The 25,702-nt window shown below is 45.8% G+C and overlaps 2 protein-coding genes across 2 annotated transcripts in view; one reads left to right on the top strand and one right to left on the bottom strand.

The window, feature by feature from the left end:
• Positions 1–13,150, top strand: part of LOC128690836 (uncharacterized) — a 13,563-nt gene extending 413 nt beyond the window's left edge. The window contains exons 1-2 of the mRNA XM_053779574.2: positions 1–129; positions 11,536–13,150. The exon at positions 1–129 is cut by the window's left edge and continues 413 nt beyond it. Coding sequence (XP_053635549.2) covers positions 119–129; positions 11,536–11,998 — 474 coding nt within the window. The 5' untranslated portion in view covers positions 1–118 and the 3' untranslated portion in view covers positions 11,999–13,150. The remainder of the gene's footprint in view (positions 130–11,535) is intronic.
• The window catches only part of LOC128690727 (multifunctional procollagen lysine hydroxylase and glycosyltransferase LH3), a 124,914-nt gene that overhangs the window by 85,557 nt on the left and 13,655 nt on the right, over positions 1–25,702 (bottom strand). Inside the window, exons 6-8 of the mRNA XM_070088211.1 lie at positions 20,948–21,141; positions 19,456–19,590; positions 17,868–17,974 (exon numbers count right to left, since the gene is read on the bottom strand). Coding sequence (XP_069944312.1) covers positions 17,868–17,974; positions 19,456–19,590; positions 20,948–21,141 — 436 coding nt within the window. The remainder of the gene's footprint in view (positions 1–17,867; positions 17,975–19,455; positions 19,591–20,947; positions 21,142–25,702) is intronic.

Genomic DNA, 25,702 nt, shown 5'->3' with positions numbered 1-25,702 from the left:
TAAGACCCGTGTCAGGAAACACTTGTCCTATTTCCTGACGAACCTTTACTAACCTAACCTTGGAGAGGCGTGAGAGACTGACACCATCCTGGGCACGGCTACCCACACAGCTTACACAATGATCCAGAGGTAAGTGGTCAGTGCTATACTTCCTTCACTCTTCATCCTCTGCGGATACACTCACTCGTGGCTGCGAGGATCGAGTCTCGACGTATATCACTTTGTCTGACTTTTTGGTGAGGCTATCCTAGGTAATTTACACAATGCATAATAATTGTACTTACGTGTACCTACGCCTAAATAAACTCACTTACTCAGCAAAACAGTCACTTAGAAAGTGAAGCTGATTCTTACAGCTCCTGGAAGCACTGTTAGCAGCCTCATATGAACCAAAGAACGATTTAAAATAAGGAAGAACATAAAAAAAAGTTGGAAAGAATAAGACATGGGATCTTTATGACCAAATAAGAGGAGATGCTCCTTTTTGTCGCAATTTGAGATTCTCTTCAACAAAAGAGGATCTAAGTTACAGATCGAAATATGCGGCTCCTTATCTATGGGTTCACTAGGATATGAATGTGTTTAAACTCAAGATTCGTCGTAATGTACGACTGTCCGTGAACAAAGTGAAGAATGGACGGGGATTCGAACCGTTGGGCCTGCGACATGCCAGGACCCCGGTTCGAGTCTCGTCTGCTTTTTCTCTTTATAAATACGTTTGTTTACACAAAGGTTTGTGTTAATAATTATGAATGCAGGAGACAACAGAAGGACAGGTACAGAGACAGTAACAGAGAGACAATAGACAGTAACAGAGAGACCAGAGAAAGTAACAGAGAGACAAGAGAAAGTAACAGAGAAACAAGAGACAGTAACAGAGAGACAAGAGAAAGTAACAGAGAGACAAGAGACAATAACAGAGACAACAGACAGAAAACTAAGGAATTTAAGGTGTGTAAATGAGCGTGTGCTGTTGTGTGTGCTCGATCCTCTGTTCCCAGGAAACAACCTTCACACCGCTTATGTCCTTCCTTATGCTACTAATTATTTGTTGTAAGATTACATATATTTTGTCGAAAATTAGCTGAACTCAACCTGAAATGACCTGACCTACCCAAACCTGACCTGACCTAACCTGACCTACTCTAACCTGACCTACCTTAACCTGACCTGACCTAACCTGACATACTCTAACCTGACCTACCTTAACCTGACCTGACCTAACCCAACCTGACCTACCTTAAAATGACCTGACCTACCCTAACTTGACCTTCTCTAGCTTGAACTGACTACCCTAACCGGGCATCACCTGACAAATGGAAGACAAACCCACCCGTACCGTGGTTCAACAAGACGGATGGTGTCGTTGAACCATAGGGATGGAGTTGCTGAACAAAAGGGATGGTGTTGCTGAACAAAAGGGATGGTGTTGTTGAACAAGAGGGATGGTGTTGTTGAACAAGAAGGATGGTGCTGTTAAACAAGAAGGATGGTATCGTTGAACAAGAAGGATGGTATCGTTGAACAAGAAGGATGGTGCTGTTAAACAAGAAGGATGGTATCGTTGAACAAGAGGGATGGTATCGTTGAACAAGAAGGATGGTATCGTTGAACAAGAAGGATGGTATCGTTGAACAAGAAGGATGGAATCATTGAACAAGAAGGATGGTGTTGTTGAACAAGAAGGATGGTATCGTTGAACAAGAGGGATGGTATCGTTGAACAAGAAGGATGGTGTTGTTGAACAAGAAGGATGGTATCGTTGAACAAGAAGGATGGTGTTGTTGAACAAGAAGGATGGTATCGTTGAACAAGAAGGATGGTATCGTTGAACAAGAAGGATAGTATCGTTGAACAAGAAGGATGGTGCTGTTAAACAAGAAGGATGGTATCGTTGAACAAGAGGGATGGTATCGTTGAACAAGAAGGATGGTGTTGTTGAACAAGAAGGATGGTATCGTTGAACAAGAGGGATGGTGTTGTTAGGTAAGACACATATGCAACAGTTAGGTATCTTTATAATAAAGACACCTAACTGTTGCATATGTGTCTTACCTAACAACCTGTCGGTATTTTATAACATTTTAATGTTCAGGGATGGTGTTGCTGAACAAGAGGGATGGTGTTGTTGAACAAGAGGGATGGTGTTGTTGAACAGGAGGGATGGTGTTGTTGAACAAGAGAAGATAGTGTCGTTGAACAAGAGGGATGGTATTGTTGAACAAGAGGGATGGTGTTGTTGAACAAGAGGGATGGTGTTGTTGAACAAGAGAAGATAGTGTCGTTGAACAAGAGGGATGGTATTGTTGAACAAGAGAAGATGGTGTCGTTGAACAAGAGGGATGGTATTGTTGAACAAGAGAAGATGATATCGTTGAACAAGAGGGATGGTGTTGTTGAACAAGAGGGGTGGTGTTACTGAACAAGAGAAGATGGTGTCGTTGAACAAGAGGGATGGTGTTGTTGAACAAAAGGGATGGCATCGTTGAACAAGAGGGATGGTGTTGTTGAACAAGAGAAGATGGTGTCGTTGAACAAGAAGGATGGTGTTGTTGAACAAGAAGGATGGTGTTGTTGAACAAGAGGGATGGTGTCGTTGAACAAGAGGGATGGTGTCGTTGAACAAGAGAAGATGGTGTTGTTGAACAAGAGGGATGGTGTTGTTGAACAAGAGGGGTGGTGTTACTGAACAAGAGAAGATGGTGTCGTTGAACAAGAGGGATGGTGTTGTTGAACAAGAGGGGTGGTGTTACTGAACAAGAGAAGATGGTGTCGTTGAACAAGAGGGATAGTGTTGTTGAACAAGAGAAGATGGTGTCGTTGAACAAGAAGGATGGTGTTGTTGAACAAGAAGGATGGTGTTGTTGAACAAGAGGGATGGTGTCGTTGAACAAGAGGGATGGTGTCGTTGAACAAGAGAAGATGGTGTTGTTGAACAAGAGGGATGGTGTTGTTGAACAAGAGGGGTGGTGTTACTGAACAAGAGAAGATGGTGTCGTTGAACAAGAGGGATGGTGTTGTTGAACAAGAGGGGTGGTGTTACTGAACAAGAGAAGATGGTGTCGTTGAACAAGAGGGATGGTGTTGTTGAACAAGAGGGATGGTGTCGTTGAACAAGAGAAGATGGTGTTGTTGAACAAGAGGGATGGTGTTGTTGAACAAGAGGGGTGGTGTTACTGAACAAGAGAAGATGGTGTCGTTGAACAAGAGGGATGGTGTTGTTGAACAAGAGGGGTGGTGTTACTGAACAAGAGAAGATGGTGTCGTTGAACAAGAGGGATGGTGTTGTTGAACAAGAGGGATGGTATTGTTGAAAAAGAGGAATGGTGTCGTTGAACAAGAGAAGATGATATCGTTGAACAAGAGGGATGGTGTTGTTGAACAAAAGGGATGGTATCGTTGAACAAGAGGAATGGTGTCGTTGAACAAGAGAAGATGATATCGTTGAACAAGAGGGATGGTGTTGTTGAACAAAAGGGATGGTATCGTTGAACAAGAGGGATGGTGTTGTTGAACAAGAGGGATGGTGTTGTTGAACAAGAGATGGTGTCGTTGAACAAGAAGGATGGTGTCGTTGAACAAGAGGGATGGTGTTGTTGAACAAGAGGGATGGTGTCGTTGAACAAGAGAAGATGGTGTTGTTGAACAAGAGGGATGGTGTTGTTGAACAAGAGGGGTGGTATTGTTGAACAAGAGGGGTGGTATTGTTGAACAAGAGAAGATGGTGTCTTTGAACAAGAAGGATTGTGTCGTTGAACAAGAAGGATGATGTCGTTGAACAAGAAGGATTCTATCATTGAACAAGAAGGATGGTGTTGTTGAACAAGAGGGATGGTGTTACTGAACAAGAGGGATGGTGTTGTTGAACAAGAGGGATGGTGTTACTGAACAAGAGGGATGGTGTTGTTGAACAAGAGGGATGGTGTTGTTGAACAAGAGGGATGGTGTTACTGAACAAGAGGGATGGTATTGTTGAACAAGAGGGATGGTGTTGTTGAACAAGAGGGATGGTGTTGTTGAACAAGAGGGATGGTGTTGTTGAACAAGAGGGATGGTGTTGTTGAACAAAATAAGATGGTGTCGTTGAACCATAGGGATGGTGTCGTTGAACAAGAGAAGATGGTGTTGTTGAACAAGAGGGATGGTGTTGTTGAAGAAGAGGGATGGTGTTGTTGAACAAGAGGGATGGTGTTGTTGAAGAAGAGGGATGGTGTTTTTGAACAAAATAAGATGGTGTCGTTGAACCATAGGGATGGTGTCGTTGAACAAGAGAAGATGGTGTTGTTGAACAAGAGGGATGGTGTTGTTGAACAAGAGGGATGGTGTTGTTGAACAAGAGGGATGGTGTTGTTGAACAAAATAAGATGGTGTCGTTGAACCATAGGGATGGTGTCGTTGAACAAGAGAAGATGGTGTTGTTGAACAAGAGGGATGGTGTTGTTGAACAAGAGGGATGGTGTCGTTGAACAAGAGAAGATGGTGTTGTTGAACAAGAGGGATGGTGTCGTTGAACAAGAGGGATGGTATTGTTGAACAAGAGGGATGGTGTTCTTGAACAAGAGGGATGGTGTCGCTGAACAAGAGAAGATGGTGTTGTTGAACAAGAGAAGATGGTGTTGTTGAACAAGAGAAGATGGTGTTGTTGAACAAGAGGGATGGTGTCTTTGAACAAGAGGGATGGTGTCGTTGAACAAGAAGGATTGTGACTCACGAAATCGTAATGACACGATTGCAAACAAACCATACCCCGGCCGGGATTGAACCCTCGGTCATAGGCTGGAGTTTTGAGACTCTATGACCGCGGGTTCAATCCCGGCCGGGGTATGGTTTAAGAAGGATTGTATCGTTGAACATGAAGGATGGTGTCGTTCAACAAGAAGGATGGTATCGTTGAACAAGAAGGATTGTATCGTTGAACATGAAGGATGGTGTCGTTGAACAGGAAGGATGGTATCGTTGAACAAGAAGGATGATGTCGTTGAACAAGAAGGATGATATCGTTAAACAAGAAGGATTCTATCATTGAACAAGAAGGATGGTGTCGTTGAACAAGAAGAATGGTGTTGTTGAACAATAGGGATGGTGTCGTTGAACAAGAAGAATGGTGTTGTTGAACAAGAGGGATGGTGTCGTTGAACAAGAAGAATTGTGTCGGTGATGGTGAGAAATGATATCATTAATCTGACCGAACCAATCTGGAGTGCCGAGTTCAGGGGATCGTCCTCTGATTGTCTCTTCTCCTGGTCTCGGGCCCAGGAGCTGCATAGCCTCAAACCTCTTATTAAAGACTACAAGCCGAGCTTTTCATTTTCAATGAGTATTGAAGGCTCAAGAAATTAATGTAATTAGTGGCGTGTATGTGTGTGTGTGTGTGTGTGTGTGTGTGTGTGTGTGTGTGTGTGTGTGTGTACTCACCTAATTGTACTCACCTAATTGTGGTTGCAGGGGTCGAGACTCAGCTCCTGGCCCTGCCTCTTCACTGATTGCTACTAGGTCCTCTCTCTCTCTCTCTCTCTCTCTCTCTCTCTGCTTCCTGAGCTGTATCATTCCTCTTCTTAAAACTATGTATGGTTCCTGCCTCCACTACTTCACTTGCTAGGCTATTCCACTTCATGACGACTCTATGACTGAAGAAATACTTCCTAACGTCCCTGTGACTCGTCTGAGTCTTCAGCTTCCAGTTGTGACCCCTTGTTCATGTGTCCCCTCTCTGGAACATCCTGTCTCTGTCCACCTTATCTATTCCCCGCAGTATCTTGTATGTGGTTATCATGTCTCCCCTGACCCTTCTGTCCTCCAGTGTCGTCAGTCCGATTTCCATCAACCTTTCCTAGTACGACATTCCCCTGAGCTCTGGGACTAGCCATGTTGAGAACATTTGTACCTTCTCTAACTTCTTGATGTGCTTGACCAGGTGTGGGTTCCAGACTGATGCTGCATACTCCAGTATGGGCCTAACATACACAGTGTACAGTGTCTTGAACGATTCCTTATTTATGTATCGGAACGCTATTCTCAGGTTTGCCAGGCGCCCGTAGGCTGCAGCAGTTATTTGGTTGATGTGTGACTCCGGTGACGTGCTCGGTGTTATGGTCGCCCCAAGGTCTTTCTCCCTGAGTGAGATCCGTAGTCTTTATCCACCTAGCCTATACTCTGTCTGCGGTCTTCTCTGCCCCCCCCCCCCAATCTTCATGATTTTGCATTTGGCAGGGTTGAATTCAAGAAGCCAGTTTCTGGACCACATGTCCAGCCTTTCCAGGTCTCTTTGCAGTCCTGCCTCATCCTCATCCGATTTAATTCTTCTCATCAACTTCACATCATCTGCGAATAGGGACACTTCAGAGTCTATTCCTTCCATCATGTCGTTCGCATATATCAAAAATAGCACTGACCCTAGAACTGACCCCTGTGGGACCCCGCTCGTCACAGGCGCCCACTGTGATACCTCTTCACGTACCATGACTCATTGCTGCCTCCCTGTCAGGTATTCCCTGATCCATTGCAGTGCCCTCCCTGTTACATGCGCCTGATCCTCCAGCTTCTGCACTAATCTCTTGTGGGGAACTGTGTCAAAGGCCTTCCTGCAGTCTAGGAAAACACAATCAACCCACCCCTCTCTCTCGTGTCTTACTTCTGTTACCTTGTCATAAAACTCCAGGAGGTTTGTGATACAAGATTTGCCTTCCATGAACCCATGCTGGTTTTCATTTATAATCTTGTTCCGTTCCAGGTGTTCGACCACTCTCCTCCTGATAATCTTCTCCATGACTTTGCACACAATACATGTCAGAGACACAGGTCTGTAGTTTAGCGCCTCGTTTCTGTTTCCTTTCTTAAATATGGGGACTACATTTGCTGTCTTCCATTTCTCAGGTAGTTGCCCAGTTTCAAGGGATGTGTTGAAGATTGTGGTTAGAGGCACGCACAGCATCTCTGCTCCTTCTCTAAGGACCCATGGGGAGATGTTGTCCGGTCCCATCGCCTTTGAGGTATCAAGGTCACTTAGCAGCTTCTTCACCTCCTCCTCAGTTGTTCGTATGTCATCCAACACTTGATGGTATATTCCCTCTTGATGTTCCCTTCTGTACTGACTTCCCACAGCTCTTCCTGTCTCTACTGTGAAAACTTCCTTAAATCTCCTGTTTAGCTCCTCACATACCTCCTGGTCATTTCTTGTGAGTTCTCCCCCTTCTGTCCTTAATCTGATCACCTGGTCTTTGACTGTTGTCTTCCTCCTGATGTGGCTATACAACAGTTTCGGGTCAGTCTTGATTTTCGATGCTATGTTATTTTCATACTGTCGCTGGGCCTCCCTCCTTACCTGTGCGTACTCGTTCCTAGCTCTGCGACTGATCTCCCTATTTTCGTGTGTTCTCTGCCTTCTGTACTTTTGCCATTCTCTATTGCACTTTGTTTTTGCCTCCTTACACCGTCGGGTAAACCAGGGGCTCGTTCTGGTCTTCCCGTTGTTTCTGTTGCCCTTGGGAATAAACCTTTCCTCTGCCTCCTTGCATTTTGTTGTTACATATTCCATCATTTCATTTACTGGCTTTCCTGCCAATTCTCTGTCCCATGGGACCTCCTGCAGGAAGTTCCTCAACCCTATGTAATCCCCTCTTTTATAGTCAGGCTTTTCCCATTCAACTCCTGTTACTCTCTCCGCTTGCAGCTCTACTATATATTCAAAGCACAGAACCACGTGGTCGCTAGCTACTAGGGGACTCTCATACATGATGTCCTCAATGTCTGAACTGCCCAATGTGAACACAAGGTCCAATCTTGCTGGTTCATCCTCCCCTCTCACTCTGGTAGTGTCCTTAACATGTTGGTGCATGAGGTTTTCCAGCACCACGTCCATCATCTTGGCTCTCCATGTTTCGGGACCCCCATGTGGCTCCAGGTTTTCCCAGTCAATCTCCATGTGGTTGAAATCCCCCATAACCAGCAACTTTGCTCTGCTGGAGTGAGCTCTTCTTGCCACCTCAGCAAGTGTGTCCACCATTGCTCTGTTGCTCTCTTCATATTCCTCTCTTGGCCTCCTGCAGTTCTGTGGTGGATTATACATCACTGCAATGACCACCTTGTGTTCCCCAGACTGAAGTGTACCTACTATGTAGTCTCTTTCTCCCATCTCATCTATGCCTTCCATTTTCTCGAATTTCCATCTGTTTTATACTAGCAGAGCAACCCCACCTCCCCCTATGCCCCTTCTATCTTTCCTCATGATCCAGTATCCTGGTGGGAAGATTGCATCTTTTATTGTCCCCGTGAGTTTTGTCTCTGTAACTGCTATGATGTCTGGGGACTTCTCGTTGATTCTTTCTTGCCATTCCTCATGTTTATTCGTTAATCCATCTGCATTTGTGTACCAAACCTTCAACTTCTGTTCTAATACTGTAACTGTGGTGTGGGGGGTGGGAACAGAGGGATCGGTGTGTGATGGTTGGTTTGGATTGTTCAGTTGCCTTGGGGGTGTCGTGGCTGGGGTCCTTCTGCAGGTGTTTCTGGGGGGGGGGTGCTTGTCCTTCCAGTTGTTCCTGGGTTATTCTACTCTCCTTTTTCATTTCCTCCCATTTCTCCTTTCGTGTCTGAACTCTCTCTTTCATCGTCCTCCTTTCCTCCTGTGTTCTGTCTCGATCGAGGTACACACTCATGAACTCCTGCCTGCCTCTCAGCCATGCTTTCTCCTGCAGGATCATGGTTCGGGTTTATTCTGCCTTGAAAATTACTTTGAGAGGCCGATTCATTTTCTCTGTGAACCACCCGATTCTCCGAAAATTTGCCACCTGGGTCATTTCCCCCTCGCCTATCACCTTCATGATACCTTCAATCGCTTTTTTCTCCTCCTGCTTTCTTTCCTCATAAGTTTCCCCTTTAGCTTCGTTTAGCCCATAGACAAACACTGATCTCTCCCTTTCCACCTCCCTCTGTGACTCCCATTGCATCCTCTGATGTGTTTTAGTTTCTTCCCGTGGAGTGTTCCTTCCTTCAGTCCCTTCCCTAGCTATGGCCCCTATCCTCCTTGGTTTCTCCTTCCTGTTCCTGGCCCCCACAGGTGTCTGGTAAGGTCCCTGCACATGTCCTAGTTCCTTCAATGTCTCCCAACCTCACATTTTGTCCTAGTGTGCTCCCTGTCTTTATTTTAGCCCCATGTGGGTTTGTCAGGACCTCTGCATACAGTTTAGTTTCCATGCTCCCTTCAGACCCGTTGTCTGTGTCTGATGTAGCCATTGCTGATGCTGCTTCTGTAATATCTTTGTCTCTATGCTGTTTCAGATGTCTCAGCTCCTCTTCTAATCTCTTTATCTTGTTTTCTGCTGTTGTGGCATGTTGCTTCCACCTTCTACATTCTGCTTCTAACCACTCTTCCATCTTTCTTGCCAGCTCCTCTAGTCTCCTTCCCCAGTCTTCCTCCCTTTTTTTGAGCTCTGCTTCCCAGTCCTCCCCCCCAGATTCGTCTTTCGAGCCCCTTGTTCTCATCCTAGTTTTAGGTTCCCCCATTGCTCCACAGAAGGAAGGGGAGGGGTGGTTAGGGGGAGGGGAATAGATGGTTGGGGGGAGAGGGGATGGATGGTTATGAGGAGGGGGAGGATGGTTATTGGAGGGGGAGAGGTAGTTGGGGGAGGTGGGTTAGATGGTTTGGGGGAGGGGTTAGATGGTGTGGGGGAGGGGTAGGTGGCTAGGGTGAGGTGGTTAGGGAAGGGGGAGCGGTGGTTAGGGGAGGGATGGGTACGTGTTTGTGTCAAGTGTATATGAGCTTGTGTATGTGTGTGTGTGTGCACATGTGTGTGTGTGTGTGTTCGCGTGCGTGTGTGTGTGTGTGTGTTTGTGTGTGTGTGCGTGTGTGTGTGTGTGTGTGTGTGTGTGTGTGTGTGTGTGTGTGTGTGTGTGTGTGTGTGTGTGTGTGTATTCGCCTAGTTAGTTACCATATTGTCCTAGTGCAGGTGTGTGTGTGTATGTGTGTATATGTGTGTGTTCGTGTGTGTGGGGGAGGTGTGAGGGGGAGATACTGCTAATACATACCAGTAATTCTGGGTTATAAAAAGCGGAGTTTGCTGCTAGGGTCTAAAGCTTCTATGAGTGTCTGCCCTTGTGTGTGTGCGTGTGTGCGTGTGTGTGAGGGAGGGATGGTTACGGGGGGGGGGGGTAGGTGGTGTGGTTGAAAGATCCGTTATACCTCTCTGTCGTGTATGGTTTATTTGCAATCGTGTCATTACGATTTCTTAAGTCAAGTCAAATTTAGTGTCAGCTATCTTTCCAAGTAATGCTACTCTGTCCACTTATTGCCCTTTCTGGATTTAAGTATCAATTATTGCTGGTTATTATCCTATTCCTTGTTCACATTGAGAGAGGACTTCCTAGCTTCCTAAGTATTCTTACTGCTAATAACTACCGGTAGAAACACTGTCTTACCCCTACGTTACCCCTCGCTAGTCTGCTCTACACCTCACACTCTCCTCAACACTATCTTCACTTTAACTATGTTATTTCTACACTAATTCTGGTAATAGCTTGCAGGAGTGAGTGACCAGTATCTAACAGTGACGCAAGGCCAGACGCCAGGATGCAACATGCAAACCACAATAGGTTAAACCACTGGCCTAGTGGTTAACGCACTGGCCTGTAAATTTTAGGATTCACTTGCCATGGATGCAAACACCCTCTCGTTCTGTGGTTTGTTTAACAATGTGACCTGCTGCTTCTTCCTCGGACTGGTAACTCATCACCAGCTGAATAATCCAAGCTTAAAAATCAGTTATTTGATCACTTCATACAGATCACAGAACACCTCGTGGCGATCACAGAACACCTCGTGGCGATCACAGAACACCTCGTGGCGATCACAGAACACCTCGTGCCGATCACAGAACACCTCGTGGCGATCACAGAACACCTCGTGGCGATCACATAACACCTCGTGGCGATCACAGAACACCTCGTGCCGATCACAGAACACCTCGTGGCGATCACAGAACACCTCGTGGCGATCACAGAACACCTCGTGGCGATCACAGAACACCTCGTGGCGATCACAGAACACCTCGTGGCGATCACAGAACACTTCGTGGAGATCATAAAACACTTCTCATGGGCACACTGCTAGTGAAAGCTTCTCTTATCAGTCAATGGCTTCCCGCTGAGTGCCATCAACGGAAAGCCAAATTTGATTTTAGTCATATTTCATGGAAAGGAAATAAGGATTTCAATGATCACATCACGAACTGTCCCACCGACGAAATATTTGTTGAGTACGAACTGGTCCAGCGACGAGATCTTCGGTTCACGAACTAATTCAGCGAGGAATCCCATGCGTTTATCCTTTGAGCGGAAGTGCATCAAAGATATTAAATATCACCTTGTGTTCTTATCAATACCTAGTGCACTTATTGTTTTAATTATTACGAAAATGAATAATGACACGGATTATAATCTGATACAGAATTCAATGTTTACAGTGACTGTGCTCTTGGAGCGTAGTTAATGGCGCTGTTGGATGCTATAACTACCTTATATGTCTTGTTGTTTTTATTGCAGACTTGTGCTTTATGTAGAAGTGGTGGTGGTGGTGGTGGTGGTGGTAGCCGCGGGCGTGGTGGTGGAAGCAGGTGCGGCAGTGTCTGAGAAAAGTAAAGCCAGCAACTCCTTCCCTGCGGCCGCCATCAACAGCAATGCTACACGTGCGGCCATGTACTGGCGCCATATGATCGGCAGACACCCGCAGGCGGCAGCGGCAGCGTCAATGTACTGGCGGATCATGTTCGCGGAGGACCCTGAAGGGGCTGCCAAGGCGGCCATGGAGACCCGCAAGGCCACCTCCAGTGATCCTGAGGCCATGGCCCAATCAGCTTTCTTCTACCAGCGCATGTCTGGCCGTGGCCCCGAATACGCCAGAATGGCTGACATCTACTGGAAGAAGATGGCTGCCCACGACCCCGAAGTCACCGCCAGGTCAGCCATGTACTGGCGCAATGATCCAGAGGCCGCCATGTACTGGTAACAATCATGTAACCAATCGTGACCTAGTATCACTAACTACCAGACTGCCTGGCACTCAGAATCTTACATTCACAGCTGTGACACTAAACCTGACAGGAAGTATTGAAGATTCTTCTAGTATCGAAAGTTGTACTGCTAGTTTTCCTGTACACGAAACCCAGTGTGAAGAACACCAAACATTCTGAATCATACTCAGACATGGGTTCGTAGCCTCTGGAGAGAAAGAAAGAAATTCAACTATCACTTTGGCAATCCTAAAAGCGAACCAGTGAAAGTAATGGAGCAAAATGTTTACTGGCAGAGTGGAAACCTAATTAGGAGATAATGGGTCGCTTCCACACCAAGCTTGTCACATCAAATTTGATGATTCTTGGTGCCGAAGTTTGGTGTTGAAGCTTGGTGCCCAAGTTTAGTGTCCAAGTTTGGTGCCCAAGTTTAGTGTCCAAGTTTGGTGCCCAAGTTTAGTGTCCAAGTTTGGTGCCCAAGTTTAGTGTCCAAGCTTGGTGGCCATGCTTAGAGTCCAAGCTTGGTGGCCATGCTTAGTGTTCAAGCTTGGTGGCCATGCTTAGAGTCCAAACTTGGTGGCCATGCTTAGTGTCCAAGCTTGGTGGCCATGCTTAGTGTCCAAGTTTGGTGGCCATACTTAGTGTCCAAGCTTGGTGGCCATGCTTAGTGTCCAAGCTTGGTGGCCATGCTTAGTGTCCAAGCTTGGTGGCCATGCTTAGTGTCCAAGCTTGGTGGCCATGCTTAGTGTCCAAGCTTGGTGGCCATGCTTAGAGTCCAAGCTTGGTGGCCATTCTTAGTGTCCAAGCTTGGTGGCCATGCTTAGTGTCCAAGCTTGGTGGCCATGCTTAGTGTCCAAGCTTGGTGGCCATGCTTAGAGTCCAAGCTTGGTGGCCATGCTTAGAGTCCAAGCTTGGTGGCCATTCTTAGTGTCCAAGCTTGGTGGCCATGCTTAGTGTCCAAGCTTGGTGGCCATGCTTAGTGTCCAAGCTTGGTGGCCATGCTTAGTGTCCAAGCTTGGTTTCTAAGTATATTGTTCAAGATTTTTTACCAAGCCGTCTTCAAGGTAACCATAAACAATATATCTGTTATTTACGTTGTGTGGGTACAGTGTACCAACTGTATCCCAAAAATAAAAGTTAACAATATACCTGCTGACTATGTTTCCTCTAACACATATGTTGGTATCACTGTCTCATGTATACTGTCTTTCCCCAAACACATGTTGATATCACTGTCTCGTGTACACTGTTTCCCCTCACACATATGATGGTATCACTGCTTCATGTACACTGACAGCTGTACGAACACAAACTGTCAATAATACAGACAGATTCGCAGCTCCCACAACTCTGTTAATGTATAACCGTAATCAAGATGAATGATACATAACACTGCACAGTACACAACCTTTAACATCACTCTAAGAAGAAACAAAAGTGGTTTTTTTTTCATCTCCAGTTGCATTATTTTTACCACTGATTTCCATTTATTGTGTGAGGGAACTCCATATAAATTAAAAGGTGCCACTAGCAAGTACTGTTTACGAGACGGGTGATACTGACTCGTCTCCCATACAGGTCTTGTTGTACTGGGTGACGTGTGACCATCCAAGACAGTTTTCCACATCATTCTTGTTGTTGCTGCTTTGATTTGATTTCAGCCAAATCTAATAATCAAATTTCGCACAGATACGTCGATTAAAAGTTGGTAATGACAGGAAAGACTTACATTCTCGTTAGCTGGTAGATATTTAGTCCACAGCTTCCTCAGCTTCACTTCAGGAGACTAGTTCTCCAGAGACTGATTTCTTTCCTTAATGAAACACTTCTTAATTGTATCTTAGCTGAATGTTCAAGTTGCTTCATAATGGCCAATGATTGCTGCATGTCTACAGTGTAGCTTAAAGTTGAAGGCATTTAAGGCCTCGAAAATAATCCGATGGGTGAGCCAATGACAAGCTAAACTCCAAATTAAAGATGGTGACGACGTCTCATTTTATCTCAGTTTCAAGAAATATCCTCACGTCTTCTTTGAGCTGAGATCAGCAACTCAGCTTCGTACCAACATTCTCCACTCACCCCCCGCGCTCCACCGGGAATTTTCTCACGATCCTTTCCCAAGGAACCATTCATCCAGCCTGGTGGTTCTCTGGTTCTCTTAACTCTGACACTGGGACCATTGATCCAGCCTGGTGGTTCTCTGGTTCTCTTAACTCTGACACTGGGACCATTGATCCAGCCTGGTGGTTTTCTGGTTCTCTTAGCTCTGACACTGGGACCATTGATCCAGCTTGGTGGTTCTCTGGTTCTCTTAGCTCTGACACTGAGACCATTGATCCAACCTGGTGGTTCTCTTAGCTCTGACACTGGGACCATTGATCCAACCTGGTGGTTCTCTGGTTCTCTTAACTCTGACACTGAGACCATCGATCCAACCTGGTGGTTCTCTGGTTCTCTTAACTCTGACACTGGGACCATTGATCCAGTCTGGTGGTTCTCTGGTTCTCTTAACTCTGACACTGGGACCATTGATCCAGCCTGGTGGTTCTCTGGTTCTCTTAACTCTGACACTGGGACCATTGATCCAGCCTGGTGGTTCTCTGGTTCTCTTAACTCTGACACTGGGACCATTGATCCAGCTTGGTGGTTCTCTGGTTCTCTTAGCTCTGACACTGGGACCATTGATCCAACCTGGTGGTTCTCTGGTTCTCTTAACTCTGACACTGGGACCATTGATCCAGCCTGGTGGTTCTCTGGTTCTCTTAACTCTGACACTGGGACCACTGATCCAGCCTGGTGGTTCTCTGGTTCTCTTAACTCTGACACTGGGACCATTGATCCAGCCTGGTGGTTCTCTGGTTCTCTTAACTCTGACACTGGGACCATTAATCCAGCTTGGTGGTTCTCTGGTTCTCTTAACTCTGACACTGGGACCATTGATCCAGCCTGGTGGTTCTCTGGTTCTCTTAGCTCTGACACTGGGACCATTGATCCAACCTGGTGGTTCTCTGGTTCTCTTAACTCTGACACTGGGACCATTGATCCAACCTGGTGGTTCTCTGGTTCTCTTAACTCTGACACTGGGACCATTGATCCAACCTGGTGGTTCTCTGGTTCTCTTAACTCTGACACTGGGACCATTGATCCAACCTGGTGGTTCTCTGGTTCTCTTAACTCTGACACTGGGACCATTGATCCAACCTGGTGGTTCTCTGGTTCTCTTAGCTCTGACACTGGGACAATTGATCCAACCTGGTGGTTCTCTGGTTCTCTTAGCTCTGACACTGGGACCATTTATCCAGTCTGGTGGTTCTCTGGTTCTCTTAACTCTGACACTGGGACCATTGATCCAGCCTGGTGGTTCTCTAGTTCTCTTAACTCTGACACTGGGACCATTGATCCAGCCTGGTGGTTCTCTGGCTCTCTTACTCTGACACTGGGATCATTGATCCAACCTGGTGGTTCTCTGGTTCTCTTAACTCTGACACTGGGACCATTGATCCAACCTGGTAGTTCTCTGGTTCTCTTAACTCTGACACTGGGACCATTGATCCAACCTGGTGGTTCTCTGGTTCTCTTAACTCTGACACTGGGACCATTGATCCAACCTGGTGGTTCTCTGGTTCTCTTAGTTCTGACACTGGGACCATTGATCCAACCTGGTGGTTCTCTGGTTCTCTTAGCTCTGACACTGGGACCATTGATCCAGTCTGGTGGTTCTCTGGTTCTCTTAACTCTGACACTGGGACCATTGATCCAGCCTTGTGGTTCTCTGGTTCTCTTAACTCTGACACTGGGACCATTGATCCAGCCTGGTGGTTCTCTGGCTCTCTTACTCTGACACTGGGACCATTGATCCAACCTGGTGGTTCTCTGGTTCTCTTAACTCTGACACTGGGACCATTGATCCAACCTGGTGGTTCTCTGGTTCTCTTAACTCTGACACTGGGACCATTGATCCAGCCTGGTGGTTCTCTGGTTCTCTTAACTCTGACACTGGGACCATTGATCCAGCCTGGTGGTTCTCTGGTTCTCTTAACTCTGACACTGGGACCATTGATCCAACCAGGTGGTTCTCTGGTTCTCTTAACTCTGACACTGGGACCATTGATCCAGCCTGGTGGTTCTCTGGTTCTCTTAACTCTGACACTGGGACCATTGATCCAGCCTGGTGGTTCTCTGGTTCTCTTAACTCTGACACTGGGACCATTGATCCAACCAGGTGGTTCTCTTGTTCTCTTAACTCTGACACTGGGACCATTGATCCAGCCTGGTGGTTCTCTGGTTCTCTTAACTCTGACACTGGGACCATTGATCCAGCCTGGTGGTTCTCTGGTTCTCTTAACTCTGACACTGGGACCATTGATCCAGCCTGGTGGTTCTCTGGTTCTCTTAACTTTGACACTGGGACCATTGATCCAGCCTGGTGGTTCTCTGGTTCTCTTAACTCTGACACTGGGACCATTGATCCAGCCTGGTGGTTCTCTGGTTCTCTTAACTCTGACACTGGGACCATTGATCCAGCCTGGTGGTTCTCTGGTTCTCTTAACTCTGACACTGGGACCATTGATCCAGCCTGGTGGTTCTCTGGTTCTCTTATCTCTGACACTGGGACCATTGATCCAGCCTGGTGGTTCTCTGGTTCTCTTAACTCTGACACTGGGAGGGCAGGTAGGGCTGTAATCATATACGAGCCTGATGGTAATACATTAACGTGTTATAATTAATGTCCAGGCTTCTACCACGCAAACTGGACTGTCTGTTAAGAGTATTGTTCTTAAGCTTGCTATAGACAACCTGATTATAACATGCTTGTGTCTGAAGCCAGACACAGATATACACGAATTATTGATAAAGGATTTAAAAACGTTTGTTTTGCGGATTTCCTCTTGCATATGCCTCCAGGGGCCGCGGGGGCACTGACCCCTAGAACACCCTCCAGATAGACTCCAGGATGGGGCACGATAAAGTCAGTGCCCTCACTAAATTATCACTAAACAAAAACAGTGCCGAATAAAATTTTGGTTTATCAGAAAGCTATAAAAGTCTCATTGGAAAAGATCTAGCAAATTAATTTGAAGAAAAAACAAGAGTGCAGATAAGAACTAGCAGATCCAGTACCATAATATGAGTCAATTAAGCATGTTAATGGAGGAAGTAGCAAGATCAACAGACTACTGAATGGTGTTGCTGACAGATAAGGTTAGGATTTAAGGCAGATGAAATTGCAGATTTGGAGAATGTACAGGGGACATTCACTGCATTTATAAGTTCAGTAAAGTGTCTCAATTACTAGGACCGTATGAAGACCCTAGACCTGTACTCCTTGAAGCGCAGGCGAGAAATGCACTTCATAATTTACACCTGGAAAATCCTAGATGGACTGGTCCGTATGAAAGCAAAAGACTAGGCAGACGGTGCAATATCTCACAATGAAAAGCAGTATATTTAACACCGAGAAAAAACACAAGTGTCAGGGGCCCAAGACTGTTCAACAGCATCATATCATACACAAAGGGAATTACTAATAACCTCTGGCTTTCTTCAAGATGGAACTGGACAGATACCTAGAGTCAGTGCTTGACCATCCGGGCTGTATTTTGAACGTTGGATTGCGTGCTGCCGGCAGTAACAGCCTGGTTGATCAGGCCCTAATCCACCGTGAGGTCTGGTCATGAACCGGGCAGCGGGGGCGTTGACCCCTGCAACATCTTTCAGGTAGACTGCTGATGGCCTCCGCAATGACTTACTCGGCCAAGTGATGGCCCTAAACCCTGGTCCTTGGTCACTTCCATGGCAGTGACTTACCTGGCCAGGTGTGGTTGTAGCTCCTGGTCCCTGGTCACTTCCATGGCAGTGACTTACCTGGCCAGGTGTGGTTGTAGCTCCTGGTCCCTGGTCACCTCCAGGGACGCGTACTGATGCTGGTGACGCGCCATAAACTGGGAGATTTCTGTCTCCTGTTGACCTGTCTGAGGAGGAGCCAGATGATGATGTTGATGATGACAACCATTATGATGATGATGATGATGACAACCATTATGATGATGATGATGACAACCATTATGATGATGATGATGACAACCATTATGATGATGATGACAACCATTATGATGATGATGATGATGACAACCATTATGATGATGATGATGACAACCATTATGATGATGATGATGACAACCATTGTGATGATGATGATGACAACCATTATGATGATGATGATGACAACCATTGTGATGATGATGATGACAACCATTATGATGATGATGATGACAACCATTATGATGATGATTATGACAACCATTACACACACACACATACTCATGTATGTGTGTGTATATATATATATATATATATATATATATATATATATATATATATATATATATACATACATACATACGCTGAAGTCAAAGGTCACGTGAGGTCAGTGTCCCAAGCTGTCTGGGAGTCAGCGTGGGGTGTTACCGAGACCATGGCTTGCTGTAGTGTTATGGAATCTCGGGTTAAAGTGATGAAGAAGGAGGTTCTACTTCTTCAGGAGGAAAATAGGAGGCTGAAGCTTCACCTAGATGGGTTTGGGAGTGAGTGTGAGATGGTGGGAGCTGGTGAGGAGGAAAAGGTTACCAGCAGTGAGCTACAGATTTGCAGCCGCTTTAAGTGGCAGTGGTTCACAATTCAGGAAGAAGGATGATAAGGTTAATAGAGAAGACGTCAAGGTAGGAAATCGATTCTCTGTTCTCCAGGAGGAGTGTATTTCAGTGGTTAGTGAGGTTAAAGGTACCACTGATTCCCCTGCTAATCAAGGTAAGAATATTCTAATTGAGGGAGACTCTCAGGTAAGATATATGGACTGTGCTTTTTGTAACAGACATAGGAAGCTCAGATAGAGGGTGTGCCTCCCAAGAGCTGGTGTAGGTGACATAGTCAGCAGGTTGGATAATATGTCAGGTAATGGGAAGGGCAGAAGGCAGGAGCTGCTGGATAAGTACAGGATAAGTGGGCGTCAAGAGTTTTCGCCCACCATGAGGCAGGCCAAAGCAGCATGGATTCGACTCCTTGGCTAGTTGCAATGTTGTTATTGATCAATACCACTTGTTCGTGGGTACAATAATATAAAATACTGCTCGTTGTACTAGTACACCAAACAGGGAGAAGAATGAAATTATCCTATATTCATCCATACCAACGTATGTCCTTGGATAGCGAGTACAACATCCAGTTCCGCTGGATGTGCTACTCTTAGGGATTGTGTGGTCCCGTGGATTAAGGCATCATGAGTTGCCAAAGCAGCATGGGTTCGACTCCTTAACTAGTCGCCGTGCTGTTATTCATATATATATATATATATATATATATATATATATATATATATATATATATATATATATATATATATATATATATATATATATATATATATTAATGTCACACTCTTCATCCTCAGCATTACCTTGGCCAAGATCCAGATACCCATTTTGTCTTTTGGGTAGGTCTGTGAGGCAAGGCCCCTCAGTACCTCATCCAGGAAGGGAGCCCAGGAACCTCCCAGCAGGAGAACCACCAGTAGCCGAGGATCTTGTTCAAGCTGAAGGTGGACAGAGACGGAAGATTAAAACAATTTTATATAGTTATTTTTTATTAGTCTTATTAATATGTACGACATGAGAGGGCTCTAGGAGCCAGGTAGTCAGGTGACAGTTGTTGAGTACTTCAGAGACAGGGTTCTGCAACTGCAGTAAGTGAGATCTAGAAGAGTACACGTTTACAATGCTAAAATAGAGCAGGGTAAAGAATCAGACAGCTAGGAAAGGGTCAGTGTATTAATAATATTTAAAGGGTGAGAAAGAGAAATTCGTAAAGTATAGATCAATATCCCTCATGTTTGCACACACAGTGATAGACAACATCTCGTGGAGTCAAACACCAACAACAGAGATTTAAAACAGTCACAATATTGTTTCACTAACTAAATAGAGTTCAATGACAATTGACGAAAGACAAGAAAGGCTGTTTGTGTGGGGGGGGGGAGGGCAAACTGAACATTCTTGGACTGTAAGAAAGCTCTTGATCCGGTGCCTAACAGGCAACAAATTTACAAACTAAATACAAGCCAGATTTACGGCATTAGGGAGAAGACTCCACTAGATACGAGGAATAAGGTAGAATACTTCACTTGATAAAGAAATATATGAAAAACAGACGACAAGGAGTCATAGCTAGAGAAATACTTTACTAGTGAAGAGCTTGAAGCAGAGAACAAGAACAAACACAGAAAAGAAAGATCCGATACAAAGGATAAAACCAGCTTCACAAGCAATACTGGAAACTTATAAAACGGCTCTTAGGAACCTCAACAGGGATTCTGTCTGGATAATACACAGAGTAACACCTGTGTCCGTCCCACAGCTCCGTCACGCAAGAAAGACGCAGTACAAAGGTCTGGCGATTTACCTCACCAATAATCCCTTGCGCCACTGAACACTCTGCAGCATTGGCACTTGGTTCATTAGAAATGTTTCTGATCCAGGTAGTTGGAGCTACATTCTCCCATCCTTGGATCAAGCTTAGCTACCTCCCAATCCCCGAAACCTGTATGACCCGTACAGATTTAGCGCATAACCATGACGCTAATAGCAACGGAAATAATATCTCAATAATAATAATAATAATAATAATAATAATAATAATAATAATAATAATAATAAAAATAATAATAATAATAAATAATAAATAATAATAATAATAATAATAATAATAATAATAATAATAATAATAATAATAATAATAATAATAATAATAATAATAACAATAATAATAATAACAATAATAATAATAGATAATAATAATAATAATTATTATTATTATAAATTAATAATAATAAAACTAATGATAATAAAGCAAATAATAGTAAAATTAATAATAATGATAGGAGCGTGGCTGACCTGAGTGGGCGTGGCGTGGGCGGAGTAAGGGTAGTAGGGGCACGCCCCTCGCTCTTCACCCAGCACTTCGAAAGTGTTATAAAAGTCGAGGTTTTGATGGAGACTGTAGGCCAGCAGGGGCCGCCTGGCCTCCCCGTCAGCGCTGCCTGCAGCAGTGAACGCCACTCGCAGAGGCTCGGTCATTGTGAGTGTACCTGCGGGAGAATTACTCTCTGTGATAGGAAGAAGAGATAGGAACTGTGAAGCTCTTAGACGAAACTCTAGACGATGTTTCACTCGGTTATGAAACGTCGTGCGACATTTATTCATTAGAGTGCGAGCTTAGTTGTGTATTGTTCTGAACACTATATGGTACCGTGATTGATATTTCTTCAGTTTATTTGCGCAAGATGTCTAGGAGGATGGCAGGGTGAAGGATGTCTAGGAGGATGGCAGGGTGAAGGATGTCTAGGAGGATGGCAGGGTGAAGGATGTCTAGGAGGATGGCAGGGTGAAGGATGTCTAGGAGGAAGGCAGAGTGAAGGATGTCTAGGAGGATGGCAGAGTGAAGGATGTCTAGGAGGAAGGCAGAGTGAAGGATGTCTAGGAGGAAGGCAGGGTGAAGGATGTCTAGGAGGAAGGCAGGGTGAAGGATGTCTAGGAGGATGGCAGGGTGAAGGATGTCTAGGAGGAAGGAAGGGTGAAGGATGTCTAGGAGGAAGGCAGAGTGAAGGATGTCTAGGAGGAAGGCAGGGTGAAGGATGTCTAGGAGGAAGGCAGAGTGAAGGATGTCTAGGAGGATGGCAGAGTGAAGGATGTCTAGGAGGATGGCAGGGTGAAGGATGTCTAGGAGGATGGCAGGGTGAAGGATGTCTAGGAGGATGGCAGGGTGAAGGATGTCTAGGAGGATGGCAGGGTGAAGGATGTCTAGGAGGAAGGCAGAGTGAAGGATGTCTAGGAGGAAGGCAGGGTGAAGGATGTCTAGGAGGAAGGCAGGGTGAAGGATGTCTAGGAGGAAGGCAGGGTGAAGGATGTCTAGGAGGAAGGAAGGGTGAAGGATGTCTAGGAGGAAGGCAGAGTGAAGGATGTCTAGGAGGAAGGCAGGGTGAAGGATGTCTAGGAGGAAGGCAGGGTGAAGGATGTCTAGGAGGAAGGAAGGGTGAAGGATGTCTAGGAGGAAGGCAGAGTGAAGGATGTCTAGGAGGAAGGCAGAGTGAAGGACGTCTAGGAGGAAGGCAGGGTGAAGGATGTCTAGGAGGAAGGCAGGGTGAAGGATGTCTAGGAGGAAGGCAGAGTGAAGGATGTCTAGGAGGAAGGCAGGGTGAAGGATATCTAGGAGGAAGGCAGAGTGAAGGATGTCTAGGAGGAAGGCAGGGTGAAGGATATCTAGGAGGAAGGCAGAGTGAAGGATGTCTAGGAGGAAGGCAGAGTGAAGGATGTCTAGGAGGAAGGCAGGGTGAAGGATATCTAGGAGGATGGCAGGGTGAAGGATATCTAGGAGGAAGGCAGAGTGAAGGATATCTAGGAGGAAGGCAGAGTGAAGGATATCTAGGAGGAAGGCAGAGTGAAGGATGTCTAGGAGGAAGGCAGAGTGAAGGATGTCTAGGAGGAAGGCAGGGTGAAGGATATCTAGGAGGATGGCAGGGTGAAGGATATCTAGGAGGAAGGCAGAGTGAAGGATGTCTAGGAGGAAGGCAGGGTGAAGGATATCTAGGAGGAAAGCAGAGTGAAGGATGTCTAGGAGGAAGGCAGAGTGAAGGATGTCTAGGAGGAAGGCAGGGTGAAGGATGTCTAGGAGGAAGGCAGGGTGAAGGATATCTAGGAGGAAGGCAGGGTGAAGGATGTCTAGGAGGAAGGCAGGGTGAAGGATATCTAGGAGGAAGGCAGGGTGAAGGATGTCTGGGAGGAAGGCAGGGTGAAGGATGTCTAGGAGGAAGGCAGAGTGAAGGATGTCTAGGAGGAAGGCAGGATGAAGGATATCTAGGAGGTTGGCAGGGTGAAGGATATCTAGGAGGAAGGCAGGGTGAAGGATATCTAGGAGGAAGGCAGGGTGAGGGATGTCTAGGAGGAAGGCAGAGTGAAGGATGTATATGAGGAAGGCAGGGTGAAGAATATCTAGGAGGATGGCAGGGTGAAGGATGTCTGGGAGGAAGGCAGGGTGAAGGATATCTGGGAAGACGGCAGAGTGAAGGATGTCTAGGAGGATGGCGGGATGAAGGATTTCTAGGAGGAATGCAGGGTGAAGGATGTCTAGAAGGAAGGCAGGGTGAAGGATGTCTAGGAAAAAGGCAGAGTTAAGGATATCTAGGAAGAAGGCAGGGTGAAGGATGTCTAGGAGGAAGGCAGGGTGAAGGATGTCTAGGAGGAAGGCAGGGTGAAGGATGTCTAGGAGGAAGGCAGGGTGAAGGATGTCTAGGAGGAAAGCAGTGTGAAGGATGTCTAGGAGGAAGATAGGGTGAAGGATATCTAGGAGGAAGGGAGGATGAAGGATGTCTAGGAGGAAGGCAGGGTGAAGGATGTCTAAGAGGAAGACAGGGTGAAGAATGTCTAGGAGTAAGGCAGGGTGCAGGATGTTTAGGAGGAAGGCAGGGTGAAGGATGTTTAGGAGGAAGGCAGAGTGAAGGATGTCTAGGAGGAAGGCAGGGTGAAGGATATCTAGGAGGAAGAAAGTGTGAAGGATGTCTAGGAGGAAGGCAGCATAGAGGATATCTAGGAGGAAGGCAGGGTGAAGGATGTCTAGGAGGAAGAAAGTGTGAAGGATGTCTAGGAGGAAGGCAAGATGAAGGATATCTGGAGTTAACCTGGAGAGAGTTCAGGGGGTCAACGCCCCCGCGTCCCGGTCTGTGACCAGGCCTAGGAGGAAAACAGGATGAAGGATGTCTAGGAAGAAGGCAGGATGAAGGATGTCTAGGAGGAAGGCAGGGTGAAGGATGTCTAGGAGAAAGGCAGGATGAAGGATATCTAGGAGGAAGGCAGGGTGAAGGATGTCTAGGAGGAAGGCAGGGTGAAGGATGTCTAGGAGGAAGAAAGTGTGAAGGATATCTAGGAAGAAGGCAGGATGAAGGATATCTAGGAGGAAAACAGGATGAAGGATGTCTAGGAAGAAGGCAGGATGAAGGATATGTAGGAGGAAGGTAGGGTGAAGGATGTCTAGGAGAAGGGCATGATGAAGGGTGTCTAGGAGGAAGGTAGGATGAAGGTAGAGTGAAGGATGTCTAGGAGGAAGGCAGTGTGAAGTATTTATAGGAAGAAGGCAGGGTGAAAGATGTCTAGGAGGAAGGCAGAGTGAAGGATGTCTAGGAGGATGGCATGACGAAGGATATCTAGGAGGAAGGCATGATGAAGGATGTCTAGGAGGAAGGCAGGATGAAGGATGTCTAGGAGGACGGCAGGGTGAAGGATGTCTAGGAGGAAGGTAGGATGAAGGATGTCTAGTAGGAAGGCAGGGTGAAGGATATCTAAGAGAAAGCAGGGTGAAAGATGTCTAGGAGGAAGGCAGGATGAAGGATGTCTAGGAGGAAGGCAGGGTGAAGGATGTCTAGGAGGAAAGCAGGGTGAAGGATGTCTAGGAGGAAGACAGGGTGAAGAATGTCTAGGAGGAAGGCAGGATGAAGGATGTCTAGGAGGAAGGTAGGGTGAAGGATGTCTAGGAGGAAGGCAGGGTGAAGGATGTCTAGGAGGAAGGAAGGATGAAGGATGTCTAGGAGGATGGCAGGGTGAAGGATGTCTAGGAGGAAGGATGGGTGAAGGATGTCTAGGAGGAAGGCAGGATGAAGGATGCTTAGGAGGAAGACAAAGAGAGAGAGAGACTAAAGAACATATACGTCAAAATAGAGAATGATCCGAGTATTGTGTATGTGCAGCAGTGTGAGAAGAAGACTTCCAGCAACACCCGAATTCAGAAACATAAACAAAGACTTTCCAGCTGACGTGTCCGGCAACGACCTCGTTCAAACTAAACCAGAAATCTCTCGTACTTAGTTCCACTCTAACGCTTGATTTTCTTGATATTTTCTTTCCTCTCAAGAGGAGAGTTATTTTTTTTTTATTTTGACTATAAGAACTACAAGTATGACAAAAGTAAAAAAAATTACCTGGTGACATCGTCTAAACTTTATTTCTGCATCATCTCTCTTGGTGGATTAAAGACGCGAGAATGATGGAGATGGTAACTTGGTTTCGACGAAACCAGGGTCGTCCACTTCATCCTCACTACTGTATTAAATGGAATTCGGTGTCATTCAGCTCTCCACACACAGAAATTAGTTCCTCACCTTTCTTACACTTGTCCCTCAACTATGATTCTCACTTGTCTCTCACATGTCTCTCATCCTTAACTATACCGCTTATGTCCAGGATCGCCAATGCCTTGTGATTATTCCTTGTTAAGAAAGAACTTCAAGAAAGATGCTAGACATGAAGATCAATCCACTGTATGATCGAATTTCCGGCAGCACCCGCAGTCTGTACGAAGAATCTCCCCACAGCAGAAGTCACGTAATGGCAAACATTCATTTTTCTCTATGCATCCGATGTAAGAGATTTACACAGTCAATAACCAGCCTAGAGAAAGGTTCACCAGACGCTGGTACTGGAAATATTGGAGGTGCTTTGACACGATGACCTGGTTCTTCCCTTGTGTCTGACACGTGACACACGTTAATCAGACACACCAACTGTTGACATACTCGGCCAGGAAACTTATTTTACACCTAAACATCGGCCGTGGTACTGTGTGTCACTGTTATTATCTCTTTGAGACCTTCAATCAGGCGA

The sequence above is a fragment of the Cherax quadricarinatus genome, chromosome 24, assembly GCF_038502225.1.
Source record: "Cherax quadricarinatus isolate ZL_2023a chromosome 24, ASM3850222v1, whole genome shotgun sequence".
Taxonomy (NCBI): Eukaryota; Metazoa; Arthropoda; class Malacostraca; order Decapoda; family Parastacidae; genus Cherax; species Cherax quadricarinatus.
The sequence above is the reverse complement of the archived record's forward strand: the minus strand, read 5'-3'. Positions and strand labels throughout refer to the sequence as shown.